This window comes from Perca fluviatilis, chromosome 24, assembly GCF_010015445.1.
Source record: "Perca fluviatilis chromosome 24, GENO_Pfluv_1.0, whole genome shotgun sequence".
NCBI lineage: Eukaryota > Metazoa > Chordata > Actinopteri > Perciformes > Percidae > Perca > Perca fluviatilis.
This window is the reverse complement of record NC_053135.1, coordinates 11,314,633-11,333,782: the sequence shown is the minus strand read 5'-3', so window position 1 is coordinate 11,333,782 and position 19,150 is coordinate 11,314,633. Positions and strand designations below refer to the sequence as shown.

Sequence of the window (19,150 nt, the reverse complement as noted above, 5' to 3'; positions counted from 1 at the left end):
CATCAAACACATTTTGACTAATCTACTCTTATCTCAATTTACTTGCATTTGTTACCTAATACAAGCACACATAGTTAGTTTAGCAAGTACAGTCAATTAAAGTACTCCAACACCCCTCCGCCACATGAAACACGGTATCTCCCGGAACCTTTAAAATGGGGCTCGATACGCTGGGGACTCTTTTAGCCTGAGGACTCTGAAGAGGAGACACAACAGAGGTGAGTTACTTGAACACCAACTTTCTATTGTACAAACAGCAACAGTTCACTAGTGGTGGGCAGATCGAGGCTTCGTGAAACAGTTGAAGCAAATGTGCCATATTGTGTCGAGGCTTCGAAACAATCTGAAACCCGTCTCAACGATGACACCTAGTGGTCACTTGGAGGTGTTGATCTGAAACAACCTTGATAACGAGCCATTAAAAAAATAAAAAAATGTATTATTGTATTGTATTATTTTTTCTAATATGTGAAGCTTGTAAGGCTTGTAGACTCCTCACTGTGCATAATGCTATTTTGGTCATAAAAAAATGAATATTAATAAAAGAAATCAAGCCACAATGTCTCACTTTTTTATAGATTTTCATTCAAAAATATTTATTTCTCTGCTGTGGAAGGACTTGGCCTACTTCGTGTTTTACAGATAATTTCTCCAGCCTTTGAAAAGATTTCTTAAAAAAAAAAAATTTTTTTTTGGATTAATTTTTTTTAGCAAGGACATACAAATGAGGAAAGATTACTGCTCTTTCCAGAGAGAGAGAGAGACTTTCCAGTAAGTTAGGGGATCATGAGTTCTGGGCAAAAACGCATAGTTGGTATTCTTTCACTTCCACTGTGGCTTCAGCTGTAGCATTATGTATAATCTGGGTTTTACGGATACGATCATTAAAACGTTCCCATAAACTTATCTATCTATCTCTCTCTCTATCTCTCTCTCTATCTCTATTTCTCTATCTATCTCTCTATCTATCTCTATCTATCTAGTCACTGTATGTAGGTCTATACTACTCTGCCTCAGTGTACAACCATCAATGTGTAAATTTAAATGTAAGCCTAAATATAACTAAACAACTCGCACTATGAATGTCACTATATCACCAAATATCCGCTATCTCAAAATCAAACTCCTCTCACAAAAACCCACGAGGTCAAGGTGCGTTGACTTCACTTTTATACTGATGTGCGATTGTGTGTTCCCGACCCTGTCAATCAAACGCTGATTCATGCCACCTGTTGAAACACTCGTGAAACACTCCGATGTTTCATTTAGCCGTAGTCACGTGACATGGGTGTTTTGAATCACGCTTCGGATCAGTGTTTCGAAACATCTGCGCTTCGGGATCTCGACAAAGCTTCGGAACATCAGTTTCACTTCAGCCATCCCTACAGTTAACCTGCATTCAATTAATCCGGCAACTACTATACTGCACATGTTTAGGTAACCAAACTAGCAAACTGAGCACATGTGTTTCCCTTGACAGGGCTGGCCTCCAATCACCACCAGCTGCAACCTTCACAAAACATGACTGTTAATATTTTCCAATAAACATTTAAAACTTGTGCCTCCTTTTATTTACCTGTAACCTAATGAGCTACAGTGTACTAATGCTGAAATATTAGTGATGAAGAGCACCTTCATTACAGGGGGTTACGGTGAATAAGCTAAATTCCTAATAAGTCGGCCTGTTCCTTTAACACATTTAGCTGAAGTGTGCTTAACATTCTTATTGCAGGGGAACGTGGATTGAGCCACTGTTGGAGCATATTGTTACTCTGCTTAGAAAAGTGCTTTACACATAAAGCTCTTATAAATATATGGTACAATAAACATACATTCTGCCTGCAAGACTCCTTTTAACTTTAGATACTTCACGTACATTTAACAGCATCTAAAACATCTTAAATAGCAGTCACATAAAATGTTTATTTTTGAAGATTATGCATAGACTGTTACTATTATTGTAATCTTATAATATATAATAAAATGGCGTGGGCCATTCTTCCGCAAAATCAGTACTTTTACTTTTGATACCTTAAGTACATGTTGCTGGAATATGTGTAACTTATATTAAGCTATTTTTTTTTCAACAGCGCAGAGGAAACAAAGTAAGATTTACTAGGTAGCATTTAGGTTGTGTACATTTATTATCATTACATAAATTATATATATATATTAAAATATTAGTGCATACAGTAAACAAAATCCCTAAACCCTTCTTTTGATTATTTGTCTTCATTACATCACATCTATTATTTCTTTAAAAATGACATTCCATTTCAAAACCTCATTATTTGCATGAATCACTGGATTCAATCAGCAGCCCACAGATTATGCAGAAATGATTCATACCATCTCAATTGAATGACAGTGTTATGACAATTAAGGAAAAAAGAAAAACTGATCAAATGTTACTGGGTGAGCGATCGAATGGACATGTGAGCATCAGAGTTTGGGACAACACTAATTGTGTTGTATATTAGTTATGATGCTATAGTGAATTATTCACATTCTAGAGTAGATGTTGACCCTGTGAAGTCAAAAAGATCAGCTTGATTTGAGTAAAACCTGGTTTGTATTGAGCAAGTTCCTCTCCGCTTTTGGCTGGCTGTTTTTGACTGCTCATACCTCAAGAATGGGGAAAGAGAGATACATATTACAAAAGTATATTGCTTTTAGAGGATAAAAAAGAAAAGAAAAAAATGTAAGCCCCTTACAAGGAAATTTAGTTATTACGGCAAAGCCCAACTTTAAACGCATCCCCCATTTACAAAATGTAGAAGAGAACTGCTGCATGCAGCACACTGGTGAACTGGGCCAGACTTTAGTTCTGCAAATCCATGACTATATGGTAAAGAAAATATCACTCCCTAATTGTTCATATTTTTCAGTTTCTTTTTCCTCTGTCACAAATCTTACAATGGTGCATTTCAGACAAACAAATGGATGGTGCATACATACAATATTTGAAACTCATTCATGGAATTGTGTTTGATGCTGAATGTCAATAAACAAAATGTATGATGGATTGCCTTCCATACATTCCTTACAGACTCGGCTGTAGTTTGTTTAACTTATACTAAGAAGCTTGTGCTCCTGGTAAGTATGACTTGTAAAACAAGGTTACTCACGATGCTCCACAATGAGATCAGGGATATAATCTTGACTGTGACTGAATATAACATACAAAGTCTTATACTGAGCTGTCTGAACGTGTTCAATGAAGGGCTGAAGAAAAATGTGCATTACTGTGACTTTATTCTTTTAAATATTTCATATAACATATATAATATCAACAGTTGAGCATCTTCAAGTGCTGTGTTGTTTAGCCAAAAGAGAAACAAATTGGCAAAAAGTGGCTAACTGAAACCAAACATTAAGTGCATTAACAGACAAAGGACTAAAATTGTCAGACAACTTTTTTCTTAAACATACTGTAGTATTCATTCAATGTAAGACTTCAAAGCACCAGTTTCTCTATGCATGTGCATTGTCACAGCAAATGTGCAGCATGCAAGTGATTAAGTGCAACAACGCTGAAAAATTGAAATCAATTATTCTTTAAATCAGCTTAAGTTTGACTTTTTGTGGACAGTAACCACAACGTCCGCTGCTGAACCAGAAAACGTCAACGGCTCCTGTTGAGATTATTGATGTAAACAAAACATTGAATTTTTACAAAGACTCAATGCCTGTCCTCAGCTTGCAGGCAACAAGGCAGGCAAAAAGAAAGCCGGTATCTTCTAACAAACTGGCGTGATGCCGCTTGGAGTCGGCTGGACCGGCCAGTACCAGAGTTTGGGCTAGCCTGAATTGACCTGGAATGGCCTGGTCCACTTGCGGCAAATGGAGTCAACATGCCAGACCCATCAACGCTCCTCACAGGAGACGAGGTGGCCCGGGTCTGTGCCGGGAGGAGTCTCTGCTTGGCTGACGCCTGCTCCTGCCTTGCATCATCCTGTGGTTGGGTGGAGCAGCCGATGCTCATCTGTGATTGGCCAGCTTCGGTTTCTGACTGTTGGACTGAGGTCACCAGCCAGCGCGGCCCGCTGTGCTCATTGGTCTGATGATGCGATGGGTGCAGAGGAGAGCGTCGGTCAGAGGTGGAGCTACAAAAAAAAAAGGACAAAAAGTTGTATTTTACAAGTCCAAACAATACACAGGTGGTGGTCTAAAATGGTCAATTCTGAGGCTTTTATTTGTAGTGTAAGCATATTTCAGTATGTGTTGGTAAGTGTTTACTTGTTGCATTTTCCTTTACAGATGCAGCTTTCCTGTATTTAGAATGTGTCAACCTTTCCTGTTGCAATATTTCATCATTTTGCATCATACAACTAATGCAGTCAGGAGATATAAAGGCAGCTAGTCGAGTCAGTTATTTAAAGTGAGTCCAAAGTTGAATACAAGATAGAGGTCAAACAATCACCACTTTAAAATGTCTAAATGACTCTTCCAGTCTACTTGATGACTACAGAACTGGATTAATCAGTGATCAGTCACAATCATGCATGATAATGACCTATGTTTAAGCTGCTCGTAAGAAAACTCAAGATTCCCTGATGTTTTTTGAAGGCTGCAAAACTTTCAATGTAAAACTCTGGAGGAAATGTTTAGTTTCAGTCATGGTAGCTTAACATCCTTCAGGGAAAAGTGGATCGCCCGACAGGATTATTATCGTACGAATGAAAATGGACATTATACTGAATTCATCAGGACAACAAGAAAACATGGAGGAAGTGTTGAGTTTACATCAACTGGATAACAGAGTCTCCAATGAAGGCCTGGTTCTCTCTGCCGCTTATTTGAGAATTAAAAGTTAAGCTTACCTGTTGAAGGATGACTGAAGGGAAGAGGAGGGGGAGGAGGGGGACGAGTAAGCTAGCCAGCTGTGTTCATGTGGACTCGCCATGGTCACATAGTCATCCTGAGGCAGCACAGACGGTCCGCGGCTTCCCTGTGGAGACATCATCATGTACCCCGGCCCCTGCTCCTCACCTGGCTCCCAGCCCTCCATCCCGCTGGCGGCAACACCGCACTGGTCCCCGGTCACCACGGCAGTTCTCCTGCAGTCGTTATCTCCCCCTTTGTTTATGGGGAGACGATGGTCCGTTTTCATTTCCATGTAGCTGCCAGTCTCAGGCACGGAGCTCTGATGGAGTCTGACAGGGCTGAGATGTGCGGTGGGGCTCGGATCGGAGTCAGGCTCCGTTTTGTGTGGTTTGCCGGGCTCGAGGTCACATTTAGTTGGACTGGTCTGGATTTCAGAGTTTCTGGGAGGCAGGGCCAGGCGTGAACCAAGCGGCCTCACATTCACCAGTTTGTCTCTGTATTTGGGTCGGCAGCGTTTTGAGGCCAGAAGGTTCTGAAGGTGATTGGGATTGGCGGTCGGTGAGCGGCTGAAGTCAGGAAGAGCTCGCAGTGCCCTTACCGTCTCGCGAACCACCTCATGAATGTGCTGGGCTACTGCTGGGTTTCCTGTACAGAGCAGACATAAAGAGGAGGAACAGTTCTACACCTACAGTCAGTCTTGTATAAAGTACTTGAAAGCAATACTTGAGTAAAAGTATCTTACCAGAAAATGACTTTGGTAGAAGTTAAAGTCACCTTTTAGAATATTACTTGGGTAAAAGTCTTAAAGTATGTGATATTTACCGTACTTGAGTATCAAAAGTAATTTTCTGATATTAAATATACTGAACTATTAGAAGTAAAGTAAAGAAAAACTTTGATTCTGAACTTTATTGTGGCTTCCTTATAGTAAAGTATAATATTCAGGGTTTCCACACCTTCCAAAACATCTAAATCAAAGTCTGACATCAACAAAGAGAAAAACAGACGTACAATGAACGTACAAAAACATTTCTTGTAAGTAACGAAGACGCTGAGGGGAAATGTAGTGCAGTAAAAGTGAAAGTTTTCAATAATATAAATGACGACGTAAAGTACAGATACGTGAAAATTCTACTTAAGTACAGTAACTAAGTATTTGTACTTTGTTAAATTACAACACTGCCTACAGGATGGTATCGCAGAAACTAGTAAAACTAGAACATCTCTTATTCTGACTTACCTTGGTCCCTAGCTTCCATCCAGATCTCTCCGGGACCATTTAGTGCCGACCTGCCGAGCTCCAAGAAGAATGAACCATCCAAGTGGCCAAAGCGCCGGACACTGAGCAAAGGTATCGTTACCGACGGCAAGTCACTGCATGCCGCCACTCTGACCAAGGTGAGAGACGTAGCGGTGAGGCAGAGCCGGCTCTCCCCCAACAGGGACTTGGAATAACCCAGACCTCTGGGCTTCACCGTGACGGGCCAAACCTTCGACCAAGGTGAAAGGAGCAGGGGCACAGATCAGCCAGATACATTTAGATCCAATCAAGAGCTGGTAGTACTTAAAAAAGGTTTAATTTATAATAAAGTTATAAACGTTGAGGTATAATATCTAACTGTACACCTTGATGACTGAATGAGTTGGTGACAGAGTGAAATAAATAAATAAATATATAATTGTAATATCACACAGACAACTGTCGTGAACATATTACTCTTATTTGATTTCATCTTATTTCTGACTTAGTTGTCAAGGCTATTGTGTATCAAGAGGTCATACATCACTACATTTCTATAAAATGTCAACTTTTGCATTTTAAATCTACTGCATGTGACAGCAAAAAAAAAACCAACAACAATCTGGTCTGACCTCTTTAAAAGAAGCAGCAGGGGGCAGAGTGCAATACCCATCATCCTCTTCATCAAACCCTTCTCCATGCTCTTCATCCTTCTGCTCTTCCTCCATCAGTTTCTTGATGGCCAGATACCACTCGGCTTGTTCCCACTGGTTCTCCACCACCAGCACCATGGTTTGATCCTTGGCATACAGCGCCACTGTGTGGCCTTTCCTGGAACTGCTACTCCGGCTCACACCAAGACAGCACCTCAGATAAATCACCCTGGAAAATAGGAATGAATGGATGGGAACAGCAATTTTTGAAACTGGTCCAGTATAAAACGCCAGACCGCTGCAGTCGGCAGCAGCGTTAACAAGCCACAATGTTACGTTATTGGGCAAATGCACACCTAAAATGTACGTCCACTAAAAAGGGCTTGTTTTGCCACTGACGTGCTCACATTATTGTTCCAAGTGTCTGACAACATTATGGAAAGGATCCCTACAGAGGTCGACCTTTTTGTTAAAGAGTAAGATCCTGTTTTCTTAATATAAACAGCCCCCGAAAATCGCTGTCGCCAAACCCACCAGGCTCCATTTAAATAAACAGCAATTGTATCATGGCATTTAAAGTCGACAAACATAATAAAACTATCAAAAGCCATCTTGGTAGGTTAGTCTTTCCACTGTTCCAACAATCATTACTTTGATTTGGTTGAAATAAGCCTCATTTACATGTGAAAATGTGCTGGCTCTATACAAACTAAATTTACTGTTTATTTAAATGGAGTTTGGCAATGGTGATTTCCGGGCTGTTTCTGTTGTTAAATACAGTTTCGGTATTACTCAAAATCAAAACAAAAATATTTTACTTCCGGCAGGAAAGTAGTGTATTCCAATCAATAAGGGAAAGATCAGGCACAGCAGTGGATGTATTCAGGATCTCAAACTAATTACGTGTAGGCCTATAAGGTGAATAAAAGAGGACAAAAACAACATAATTTATTAAAAGGGCTCATATGCTTTTCGTTCCCCTTTCCTTTATTCTCTTCTTTATTCTTTTTGTGCACGTTATAGGTTTACAAAGTGAAAAAGCCCAAACTCCACCCCAAAGGGACTTACCATCTCCAACAGAAAACACTGTTCAAAAACTGCTCAAACAGCTCTATTGTAGTCCAGCCTTTACTTCCATGACGAATGTGCGTCACTTTGTAACACACGTTATAATGCTCGCCTAGCTGCTAGCGTGGCACTCCCTCAGACTCTGCAACTGATTAGCTAGCAGTACTTACCTAGGTACTGTGCATGTGTGACTCCCAACAAAGATGGAACAGAAGTGAGATCCCTCACTCTGTAGCTAAAACAGAGAGCTCAACACACAGGGTGAAAAGAGGGGCTGCAGCAATGTGCAGTACAACAAAAATATGGTGTTTTCTGAAAATTAAACCGTGTAAACCTATTCTGAATCCGATATAACCTCTAAATACAATTATGAACCTGAAAACGAGCATAATATGAGCACTTTAACATTTGGCTGATGACATGCTAACGTAAAACCTTTAAATTGGTTGAAGTTACTTTAACCAACCCTTGCTTGCTTGAGCCATACAGCGCAGCTTTACCAGCAGACTTCTCCACCGCGGTGAACTTCTCCTGGCTTTTGTACCACTCGAGTCGGCTCGGCCCGGTGTGACTTCCTGCTCTCAGGACAAAATATCTTGTGTGGTTCCGCTCCAGTTTCCCCAGGGAACTTTGTTTCACCACGTCGCTCTGTGGCAGGGAGGAGGCCATGAGGGTGCCAGCCAGAGTGTTGGACGTCTGGCTGGCACAGAAGAGTTCCTCATAGAAACGAGACGCAGGACTCGACTGCATCTCGACGTAATGGTGCCGAGAAGCTTGGTCCTGCTCCTTTGGACGATAGTTCGTCCAGGAAGGCCGCAGAGGCCAGTCGGGAGGCAGCCATGTTTGGGTCGACCTGCAGCTGGAAGACGACAGAGGGGAGGTGGAAGCAGGGAGAGACCTCTCTTGGTCGGCACACCTGCTGTGCCCTTCTGCATTTTCATTCATTTCAAGCTAAAAACCTGAAACATGCACACAGAGGAAGATGAATGAGAAACTGGTTATGTCTGCATCGCTTTCACTTCTGATCAATGTTTGTTGTAGTGAGAAACAAATTGGCTGCTTTTCAAAACTTGTTAAATTAGTACTGGATTGTTTAAAATGACTGGCTAGTTGTCTCGACAGATGTAGAGAAGCAATATTACAAGACCAATAGATGAAGTATTTCCAATTTCAGTAGCATTTGTAACAATTTAGATTTTAATGTTACCGCTTTCAAAGTTCTCTCTCCTTCAGCTTAAATATTCCCAAAAGTTCAACTTTAATTTATTTCTTAGCACAATAATGACACATTATTTTCACAGATTTTAAATGATGGCCTTAAAAAGTGTCTAATAGCGGACTTGGTACATAAATAGTTAAGACATAACAGGAATAAATTGTATATTGATGAATAACAGTCAGTATTCATTTCTAGTGCTAAAAATTGTAGAATAGTCGATTGAAAAATTTAACCTGAAAGTATTTTGGAATACTGTGGTTGTAATAAAAAAAAAAAAAAAAAAAGTCTTATTTTTTTTTACATTTGTACATTTTTATTTTATGTTTTTTTGCACACGCGAAGCATGAATATCTTCACTGTCCGATAAAATTAACACATTCATACTTCCATTTTTCCATAATTTCCTAATGTTTTGTAAATACTAAGTAAAAAATAATTAGATATATTCATCAATTCATGAAGGGTAAACATGGAGACTAGGATGGTAGAAGCTAGCAAAACATGGCACAGGAAACGACCACAAGTTAATTGAAATTAAGCTAATTAGCTAAGCTAAGGTTGCCTTTACCCACACCGTTAGGACAAAAATGTTTGATAAAACTCACCTGAAATTGAGAGGTATCAACATTACAACTGGAAACGTGCACAGTATCGCCTGCTTTTCATTCCAGGCTTCCTGCAGAAGTCAAATAATTTCCAAACTAATTTTCTGTAAAAACTCCTGTCTTTAGCATTAGTCCGTTTCCGCTCAGGTGCACCCGGTGCCAATCAGGGTGGCCTTCAGGAACTCGTCGTAAAATCCAACTTCTAAAGTAAAGAAAAGTTGGATAAATTGCCCAAAATAAGTTTTTTTTTTTTTTTTATAGTTTTTATTTAAACAACATTCAAAGACAGGCAGTCAGAACAGAAATAAACAAAACTCAAATATACATTATGCCAGGGGGATTGCACTTAAATAACAAATACATCAGTTTACAAAGATCTTATACATAGGTTGATGGTTTTAATAGCTTTTTTTGCTTTTAGAATATTAAATTGATGAAATGTGATGTTTGAGTTCATTTTCGAATATTAAAAAAAAGATTGTTTGTGGTTGGCAAATTTAGACTTATGAATATGAAAATTTTGCGAGTAACAGTATCAAATTAATGATGTAGTAGCCTACTGTAACACTGACTTTACAGTTATTTTAGAAAAATGGTCGTCAGTCTTCATCTGTTTTGTCTTTTTTTTTTCAATGAAGAGTGCCTAGAATAAAATAATGTTCCCATATTTGACAACTAAAAAACGCAAAGATTAAAAAACATAAACAATCTATTGAACGCTGGGTGTTGTCTCTTTGAAATAAACTAAATTACTACCACATTTTGCAAGAAGAAAGAGAAATGGCATACGTTAACATTAAAGGGTTGCAACAAAACAGGATGAAACAATATCAACTGGTGTGTATGAGCTAGTGAATGTAAAGGAGAAAAGTTATTCTTAAAGTTAATTTATAATCCAAGTAAAGGAGGGTTCTGAAGGTTCTGAATGATCTAATCTACTCAGTCTCCATTAACATGATACAATGACTTTTTGATTTTAACAGACAGAGGAAGTGGTCTCCCTCATGACTGTCACATTGGTTGTTCTTGTTGAAATAAGTGGCGGAAACTGTGTATTTCTGTGTATTTCGACATGTACTAACTTCTCATTGTGAACACAGTCGCTGTCAGAGAAGGGTTGAGTATCAAGCAAACCTCTGGATACTCCTCACTCTCTCTCTCTGTCTCTCTCTCTCTGTCTGTCCCGGGATGTCTCTCCTCTGGGGTGTCCTCTCTCAGGCGCTCAGCTGGACCGGTCTCTGTCAGCTCATGGTTCTGGCCTGTACAGGACTAGGAGCTGTGGTCGCAGTTGCGATGGTGAGGCTGTTGGTGCGACACGCCTGGTTCACGTACAGGCTGTCCTGCTTCAGCAAGCCACATGCAAACTCTTGGCTTTTAGGCCACCTGGGCCAGGTAGGATACACACACACACACACACACACCAAAGCTAAATACACACACTAACATGCATTTATAGCTTTCTTTTTGACATTTCTTGACAGTAATGCTTGGTAAATGTGGCAACAACTCATCTGGAAATCTAACTGTAGATTTCTCAGCGAGATACAGGATGTTTCACAGTGTTGCAAAACATTGTTATTAAGAAGAAGAAGGGTGACACTACCAATAACTTTTTTTTTAGACGCACCTTTGAATGAATTAAACTCGTGGTATACTGCACCGTATATTGTCGTGTTTGGTTGAAACTAATATTTATTGGTGCCTCAGATGCAGAGCACAGAAGAAGGTCTCCTGCAGGTGGACGACTTGGTGCAGATGTACACGCACTCTTGCAGCTGGTTCCTCGGCCCTTTCTATCACCTGGTCAGACTCTTCCACCCGGACTACGTCAAACCTCTGCTAATGGCATCTGGTAGTGTATAATTACTGTAAAACAACACTGAAGTGTGACTGGAGATTTATTTCATGTTTAATGTTCTTTTCTCCTTCCATTACCTCCTCCCTCCTTCCCTCCATCCAGCCAGTATCACAGTGAAAGATGAGCTTATCTATGGCCATCTGCGTCCATGGCTTGGTGAGTCAAAGCGCTCGAGTCTAGTTTAAGTGTTTTGAATCAGCATCGGTTCTATGTTCCATAACACTTAGGAAGATGGCACAGCCGTTGAGTAATTTCAAAGTCTATGGGAATCAAGCTGAAAACACTGCCTTTGTTTATTTCATATTCAATATAGAGTAGGTGTTTTCAGGTTTCCCATCATCAAATAGATTAGATTGAATGAAATGCAGTTTGCGCCCAATCAGAAGTGCAAAAAAGCAGAAACGTGCAATGCAATATACAAAGTATAGACAGGTGGTGCATAGGCAGGACAAGAACTATATTGCAGTGTTATAACAGCAGAATAAATATGGCTATGCAATATGAACACTGTATGAACAACATGTACAGATATGTGCAATGTAGTAGCAGTGACATAACAGTAGTAAGAATAATATAGATATATGCAGTGTATTAGGAATAAAACCCCTAAGAATAATATTGAGGTTTAGTTTTCTTTAAGACTAATTAATGAATAACAAAAAAAAGTCAGATGACAGTGATTCCAATTACTGTGTATGACTACTGTCTATCCAAGTATTGATTACAATGTACTGTCATCCTCACTTCCAAACCTGCTCTCTCCCTCTTACGTCCCAGGACAGAGCCTGTTGCTATGCAACGGGGAGGAGTGGTCCCGCAGGAGACGGCTGCTGACTCCAGCTTTTCATTTTGATATTCTGAAGAACTACGTCACCAAGTTTAACACCTCAACTAACATAATGCACGTAAGATACAGAGAGCTGTGTACATATGCCAGCAAGCACACATATCTGCTGTCATTTATAAAAAAAAAAAAAAAAAAATCATGTTGGTATGTTGATCTTATGTTGCATTTACTTTCTGTTCAGAAACCAGTGCCAGTGTAAAATGTGTACACAGCCTTTAGTATCTGCAAGAGAATAACAGTATGCAAATGGCTGTAGAGGACGGCAACTGCCAAGACAAAAAAAATAAATACATGACTTGATAATTTAATTAATATGCCATTTAATCTACCAAAAATAATATTAAAAATAAATATAGTCATTGATTAATTGGTCAAATAAACATAGATATTAATGAATTGGTCAAATGTGACATAAATGGTTATTTCTGTATTAATTTGCTTCTTTATTTATTTACAGTTGTATTATTTCCTCTATTTATTTAACTTCCTATTTAGTTTTTCCTTCATTTTATTTCTTTTAAATTATTGAATTTTGCATTTCCTTTTACATATTATTTTTTTTCTTTTAAAATGTCATTATTCATTTTTAAATGTGTTTACAGTATGTATGTATTAATTAATTTCTGTATTATTTTCACATTGGATCCCCCCCCCTTATTTATTTCCCCAAACTTCTCGATTATTGTCTTTATACATTTCTTTATTTCTTTATTATGCAAATGAGGAGGCTATATGTGTCTTTCAGGACAAGTGGCGCCACCTGGTGGCTAAAGGCATGACTAATGTAGAGATGTTTGACCACGTCACTCTGATGACACTGGACAGTTTACTGAAATGTGCCTTTAGCTACAACAGCAACTGTCAGTGGTGAGGACACACATTTGACTAACTCTTTAATGAGTATATTCTTCTTCCATTGTACTTCTATTTTTTTGTAATCTTATTATTTTCTCTCTCCAGGTCTGCCAGTGAGTACGTGTCAGCCCTAGTGGAGCTGAGTGACCTGATTATAGATCGTCGCCAAAAGATTTTGCACCACTGGGACTGGTTTTACTGGAAAACACAGCAGGGAAAACAATTCAGAAAGGCCTTAAGCATTGTGCACAGGTACAGGCGTGACCGTAATGTAACAGTGTAGCACAGATAAGAATATAGAAACCTTCTGATATATCTCTTATGCCATTCTATTTGTATTATATTCTATTAAATTCACTTTTGCATATTTACTTATCACACTGTATTGTAACATTTTCTTATTTAGTGCATAACACTGTACAGAATTATATACTGTAGAAAAGTACACTGTATCTTATCATAATGTATCAATTAGTGACATTGTATCTATTGTATCGTATACTATAATCCAGAACTTATTGCTGTCTATTCTATATATATTCCTGGGTCAAACTCTGCAGGTTTACCAGGGAGGTGGTTCAGGAGCGCCAATGCCTGATCAGCCAACATAAGAAGACAGAAACAGATTTTACCACAGCACCACAGAGAAAGAAAGATTTTGTGGATATCCTACTGATGTCAAAGGTAGGAGAGAAGAAGAAATGCAAATGAGAAGTCGAGAGAGACAAAAAAAAAGGGAGGTGGAGGGACCGTTAAATCGCTATAAAAGATCCAGGACTGCATTTGAATTCTGTATAATTGCAGGATGAGGATGGACAAGGCCTAACAGACGAGGAGATACAGGCTGAGGCCAACACCTTCATGTTTGCAGGTGAGACAGTTTAAAGCAACTTTCTTGCTGACAGTTAGGGGATAATGCTAAAATTATACTGTTACATATTTAAAGGTCCCATGGCATGAAAATTTCACTTAATGAGGTTTTTTTTTAACATTAATATGCGTTCCCCCAGCCTGCCTATGGTCCCCCAGTGGCTAGAAATGGCGATAGGTGTAAACCGAGCCCTGGGTATCCTGGTCCGTCTTTGAGAAAATGAAAGCTCAGATGGGACAATCTGGAATCTTCCCTTTATGATGTCATAAGGGAAAAGGTTACCTCCCCTTTCTCTGCTTTGCCCACCCAGAGAATTTGGCCCGCCCATGAGAAAGAGAGAGACATCATGGCTTGAAAACAAGCAAAGCATGGCAGTTGGTCAAGGCCACACCCTCACCCTCCACCTCCCCCCCTCTCTCCTCCTCAATAGCATTTAGGAGCCCCGCAGGGATGCGTCTGTTCACCAATTTTATTTACATTATATACCAATGACTGCGTAGCAAGTCAAGAGAGTACTTTTTTTATCAAGTTTTCGGATGACACAGCAATTTTAAGCTTATTAAATAGGCAAGATAATGCTTCACACTATTTCTCTGAGGTAGATAGATTTGTTGGCTGGTGCGATAATAACTCCTTAATACTGAATGGAGCCAAGACTGTAGAGATCATTTTTGATCCTAGAAGTGTAAGAGACCATAGTCCGGTAACGATATATGGTAATATCATTGCACAGGTACCTTCATATAAGTACTTGGGAGTTTATATAGGTAATGCACTATGTTGGTCTTCTCATGTCAACAATCTTTGTTCCAGGTTACAGCAGAGACTATATTTTATACGAAGGTTAAAAGCGTTCGGAGTAAATCAGAGAATTATGTATTTGTTCTACCAGTCTACTTTTGAGAGTTTGATCAGATATGGTATTACGGCATGGTATGGTAATTTGACTGTCCAATTAAAATCAAGGTTGGGACGATTGGTGCACACGGCTTTTAAAATTATAGGGGTTGTGGGGAACGCCACCCCCCAAGAGCTATTTGATGCTTCAATTCTAAACCATGCCAAGAAAATTGTGAGAGACGATACGATATCTTGAATGATAATTTTAAATTATTACCTTCGGAAGGAGGTATAGGGTCTTGATGTGCAGGTCTAATCGACTAAAAAACTCCTTTGTTCCTACTGCAATCAAGGCTAAATAGAAATGAAATACTGTGAACTGCCTTCTTGTGCTTTTTTTTTTTTTTTTTTTAAACTTCTCTTATTTGTTTTAACGGATGCTGTATTGTGTGAATGATCTATTATTGTGTTTTATGCATTTTGATCATGTGTTTTATGTACTTCGATCATGTTGCTTTGCAGGACTAGACTATGCACGGTGTCCAAGACAAATTTCCCAGTGATGGGACTAATAAAGTATAAAGTAAAGTAAAGTAAAGCTACAGACACAGAAATGGCACATCCTAAGGAAAGCTCATTGTGGGACTGACTCTAGTGGCTGCAATTCTGCACCAAGGCTGAATTTCAGATACAGTATTAGGGGACCACTAAGGCCTATATAAAAGAGCCTTCAGATACAGTATTAGGGGACCACTAAGGCCTATATAAAAGAGACTTCAGATACAATATTAGGGGACCACTAAGGCCTATATAAAAGAGCCTTCAGATACAGTATTAGGGGACCACTAAGGCCTATATAAAAGAGACTTCAGATACAGTATTAGGGGACCACTAAGGCCTATATAAAAGAGCCTTCAGATACAGTATTAGGGGACCACTAAGGCCTATATAAAGAGAGACTTCAGATACAGTATTAGGGGACCACTAAGGTCATATAAAAGAGACTTCAGATCAATACATAATTTTAGGGGACCACTAAGGTCTATATAAAAGAGACTTCAGATACAGTATTAGGGGACCACTAAGGTCTATATAAAAGAGACTTCAGATACAGTATTAGGGGACCACTAAGGTCTATATAAAAGAGACTTCAGATACAGTATTAGGGGACCACTAAGGTCTATATAAAAGAGACTTCAGATACAGTATTAGGGGACCACCAAGGCCTATATAAAAGCATCCAAAAAGCAGCATGTCATAGGGCCTTTTAAAAAAAGATCGCTTTGAGACCTTTCAATTGACACTGTCCTACTTCTTCCACAGGTCATGACACAACAGCCAGTGCGATTTGCTGGACGCTGTATAATTTAGCACGCCACGGGCACTATCAGGAGCAATGCAGGCAGGAAGTGATGGAGCTGATGGAAGGACGAGACAGACATGAAATAGAGTGGTCAGAAAGCACACACACACACACACACACACACACACAACCTAAATCAATGGATGTTTTGATTGTAATTTTCTTTTACACACAATCTAAGTCTGTCACATCTGTCACAATAAGGCCGAAATGAGTCCAATTTAAATGTGAACATTTTTATCTAAAGGGAGGATCTGTCCAACCTTCCCTTCACCACCATGTGCATCAGAGAGTCTCTCAGGCTGCACTCTCCTGTGCAGGCTGTAACAAGGAAGTACACCCAGGACATTGCACTGCCAGGGGATCGGACAGTACCAAAGGGTGAGAGGAAAGAGGCTTTTTCGAAATCGATTTTAAAGGTCAAAAGCCGTTTCTTGTTTTTTGGGGGATTTTCATCTGTGAAAGACATTTCTCAGGGGTTCCCATTTGCCAACCTCAATAAGGAAGTGAATGTTGGTTAGTGAAGAAGTGAAGGCAAGCTAATGTTGAAATAGCTGTTTCTTTTTGTTATTCTTCCCAAGGTGCCATCTCTTTGGTCAGTATTTACGGGACACACCACAACCCTGCTGTTTGGACAAACCCACATGTAAGAAATAAAAAAAAAAAAAAAATCTCAAGTTACTTTCTTTCACTTTGGCTCAACTTTGTCATGTTGGACCTGTGATTTGCTCTGTTTTAGGAGTTTCATCCTCTGCGTTTTGACCCTACAAACACAGCGGGACGGGCTTCTCACGCCTTCATCCCCTTCTCCTCAGGCCCCAGGTATAGCTACTGCATCCTTATTACAGCGTCAAATATGATCAATGAAGAGCTGACACAACAGACCTTTTTCACAGGAGACATGTTGACATGTCATAGTACACACTAAAAACTCCTGGGTTATTTCTTCAACCCAGTTTCTGGGTTATATGTGTTGGGTTAAAATTATGGGTTATTTTTTCAGAGAGTAACCATTTTCTGGGTTATAGGGCTAATATTTTGACCCAATTCCTGGGTTGTTTGGGTTGCTGGGTTATTTTTCAAAGAGTAACCCATGTTCTGGGTTATAAGGTTGTCTCTGTCTGTCTGTCTCTCTCTCTCTTTCTATATATATATATATATATATATATATATATATATATATATATATATGGAGGGGTGTATTTTATGGAGTTATTATATTATTATGTCAACATAGTTTATAATATGAACAATCACACTTGTGTATTGTGTACATTATGATAAAACAGTATCACCAGTATTTGTAGGACAAATCAAGTGACACACCCTCTAAACATGGATATATTAACTAAGAAATAGAAGAAGAAACACCTCCACCTCCTTCCCTCTCTACCCCCGTAGAAGAAGAACGCCCCCTGCCTGCAGTTGTTCCAGAACAGTCCCGCCCCTCCTCTGAGAGACCTGCAGTTGTTCCAGAACAACTGCAGGTCTCTCAGAGGAGGGGGCGGGACTGTTGATACAACGTATGTACATATCGTCATTTCAGAGCGAAGGAGCTACTCATCCCATAAACCACCGCGCACTAGAGTAACTTAGTATTTGAAGTAATGCAGGAAGTGTGCATTTAGTTTCTATGCTTATTGTGTTTCCACAACAATGTTAGTGAGTAAATCTACTGAAATGGCCACCACACCATAACAGAGGAGTGGGATGTATAAGATGAGAATGCAGAGGTTTAGTTGCACATTTCATGGCTGTTAAAAAACAAAACACAATATCTATCTGTATGTTTTTGCTAAATGCAAACCAGTATAATAAATTGTTGGGCAGGGTCATTCCTTTTTTTTCCTCATTTCATTTTGGAGGCCTTAGTTAGGTTATTTGTGGCCCAACTTCTGGGTTAAAAAGGAACCAACTAATTTCTGGATTATTTCAACCCAGTGAATGGGGTTGTTCTTTTGACCTGGTAGTAGAGTCAGGTATTTAACCCAGAAGTTGGGTTATTTTAACCCAACATTTGGGTCAAGTATTCAATCCAGAAGTTCGGTCAAAAAGAGTAACCCAATTTTCTGGGATGAAATAACCCTGAAATTAGTTGGTCCCTTTTTAACCCAGGAGTTTTTAGTGTGTAGGAAAAGCACAGGTGTATTCAAAACCATCAATGATGGCTGCATTCCACTTAGGAGAGGCCCTGGTATTGGGCATGCTGACTCCCTGAAATAGCTTACTGGGACACTTGATGGAATTGAGCCATCGTTATCAATTTCAGCTGTGCTGTATTCCTACTATGACAACTCAAAACGTCTGCTGTGAAAAAGGTCCATTGGGAAGATGCTGGTAAAGACGAGAACCTGTATGTGTTCACAGGAACTGTATTGGTCAGAAATTCGCCCTGGCAGAGCTCCGAGTCGTCGTGGCGTTGACCCTGCTCAGGTTTCGTCTGACCCCGGGGGTGAACCCTGAGCTCGGGTCCCGCGCCGGGGGAGTTCGCCGTCTCCCCCAACTCGTCCTGCGTGCGGAGGGAGGTTTGTGGCTGCAGCTGGAGCCTCGGATCCCGCACAACCTGGAGGAGTGTCAGGACGAATGATCCGACAAGACGACGCCTAACAACAACCGGTCACTTTTGTCCTTTGTCGCTTTTGGTTCACTGTATTGTTTCTAAAAGCATTGGTGAGCTTTGTATTCTACAAAGCCTTTTTAGGCTGCATGGTTTTGCTATCACTTTCAAAATGAATGTAATACCATTTGTGATATAATTTGACTGTAATATGCAATTTACTGTTGCATAATGTATTATTGTTCTAATCACAATGTTGTTACTTCTTTTTTTTTTAAACTGTATTAAGTTTTAAATACATCCTGAGTTACATTGTTTTTTTGAATCCTCATCCTTTAACTCTTTAC

The 19,150-nt window shown here is 39.6% G+C and overlaps 2 protein-coding genes across 2 annotated transcripts; one reads left to right on the top strand and one right to left on the bottom strand.

The window, feature by feature from the left end:
• Positions 1-3,236: 3,236 nt before the first annotated feature.
• LOC120554145 (insulin receptor substrate 1-like) lies at positions 3,237-9,778 on the bottom strand. The gene is made up of 6 exons (XM_039792784.1): positions 9,613-9,778; positions 8,255-8,747; positions 6,700-6,949; positions 6,068-6,317; positions 4,824-5,472; positions 3,237-4,106 (listed from the first exon to the last, which is right to left on the bottom strand). The coding sequence occupies exons 2-6, from the start codon at positions 8,731-8,733 to the stop codon at positions 3,683-3,685; spliced, it is 2,052 nt and encodes a 683-aa protein (XP_039648718.1). The 5' UTR covers positions 8,734-8,747; positions 9,613-9,778; the 3' UTR covers positions 3,237-3,682.
• A 918-nt stretch (positions 9,779-10,696) lies between these two features.
• On the top strand, positions 10,697-19,101 carry LOC120554143 (cytochrome P450 4F3). The gene is made up of 13 exons (XM_039792781.1): positions 10,697-11,004; positions 11,320-11,464; positions 11,573-11,626; positions 12,248-12,375; positions 13,063-13,184; positions 13,278-13,424; positions 13,733-13,856; positions 13,977-14,043; positions 16,207-16,336; positions 16,494-16,627; positions 16,828-16,892; positions 16,986-17,068; positions 18,614-19,101. The coding sequence occupies exons 1-13, from the start codon at positions 10,801-10,803 to the stop codon at positions 18,831-18,833; spliced, it is 1,623 nt and encodes a 540-aa protein (XP_039648715.1). The 5' UTR covers positions 10,697-10,800; the 3' UTR covers positions 18,834-19,101.
• The last annotated feature ends 49 nt before the right edge of the window (positions 19,102-19,150 follow it).

Coding starts and splice junctions, on each gene's coding strand:
- LOC120554143 (XM_039792781.1), top strand. CDS start 10,801: ATGTCTCTCCTCTGGGGTGTCCTCTCTCAGGCGCTCAGCTGGACCGGT. Junction 13,425..13,732: donor GCCTTAAGCATTGTGCACAG/GTACAGGCGTGA, acceptor CAAACTCTGCAG/GTTTACCAGGGAGGTGGTTC. Junction 13,857..13,976: donor ATATCCTACTGATGTCAAAG/GTAGGAGAGAAG, acceptor GTATAATTGCAG/GATGAGGATGGACAAGGCCT.
- LOC120554145 (XM_039792784.1), bottom strand. CDS start 8,733: ATGAATGAAAATGCAGAAGGGCACAGCAGGTGTGCCGACCAAGAGAGG. Junction 6,318..6,699: donor CTGCTGCTTCTTTTAAAGAG/GTCAGACCAGAT, acceptor CCTTGGTCGAAG/GTTTGGCCCGTCACGGTGAA. Junction 5,473..6,067: donor GATGGAAGCTAGGGACCAAG/GTAAGTCAGAAT, acceptor TGCTCTGTACAG/GAAACCCAGCAGTAGCCCAG.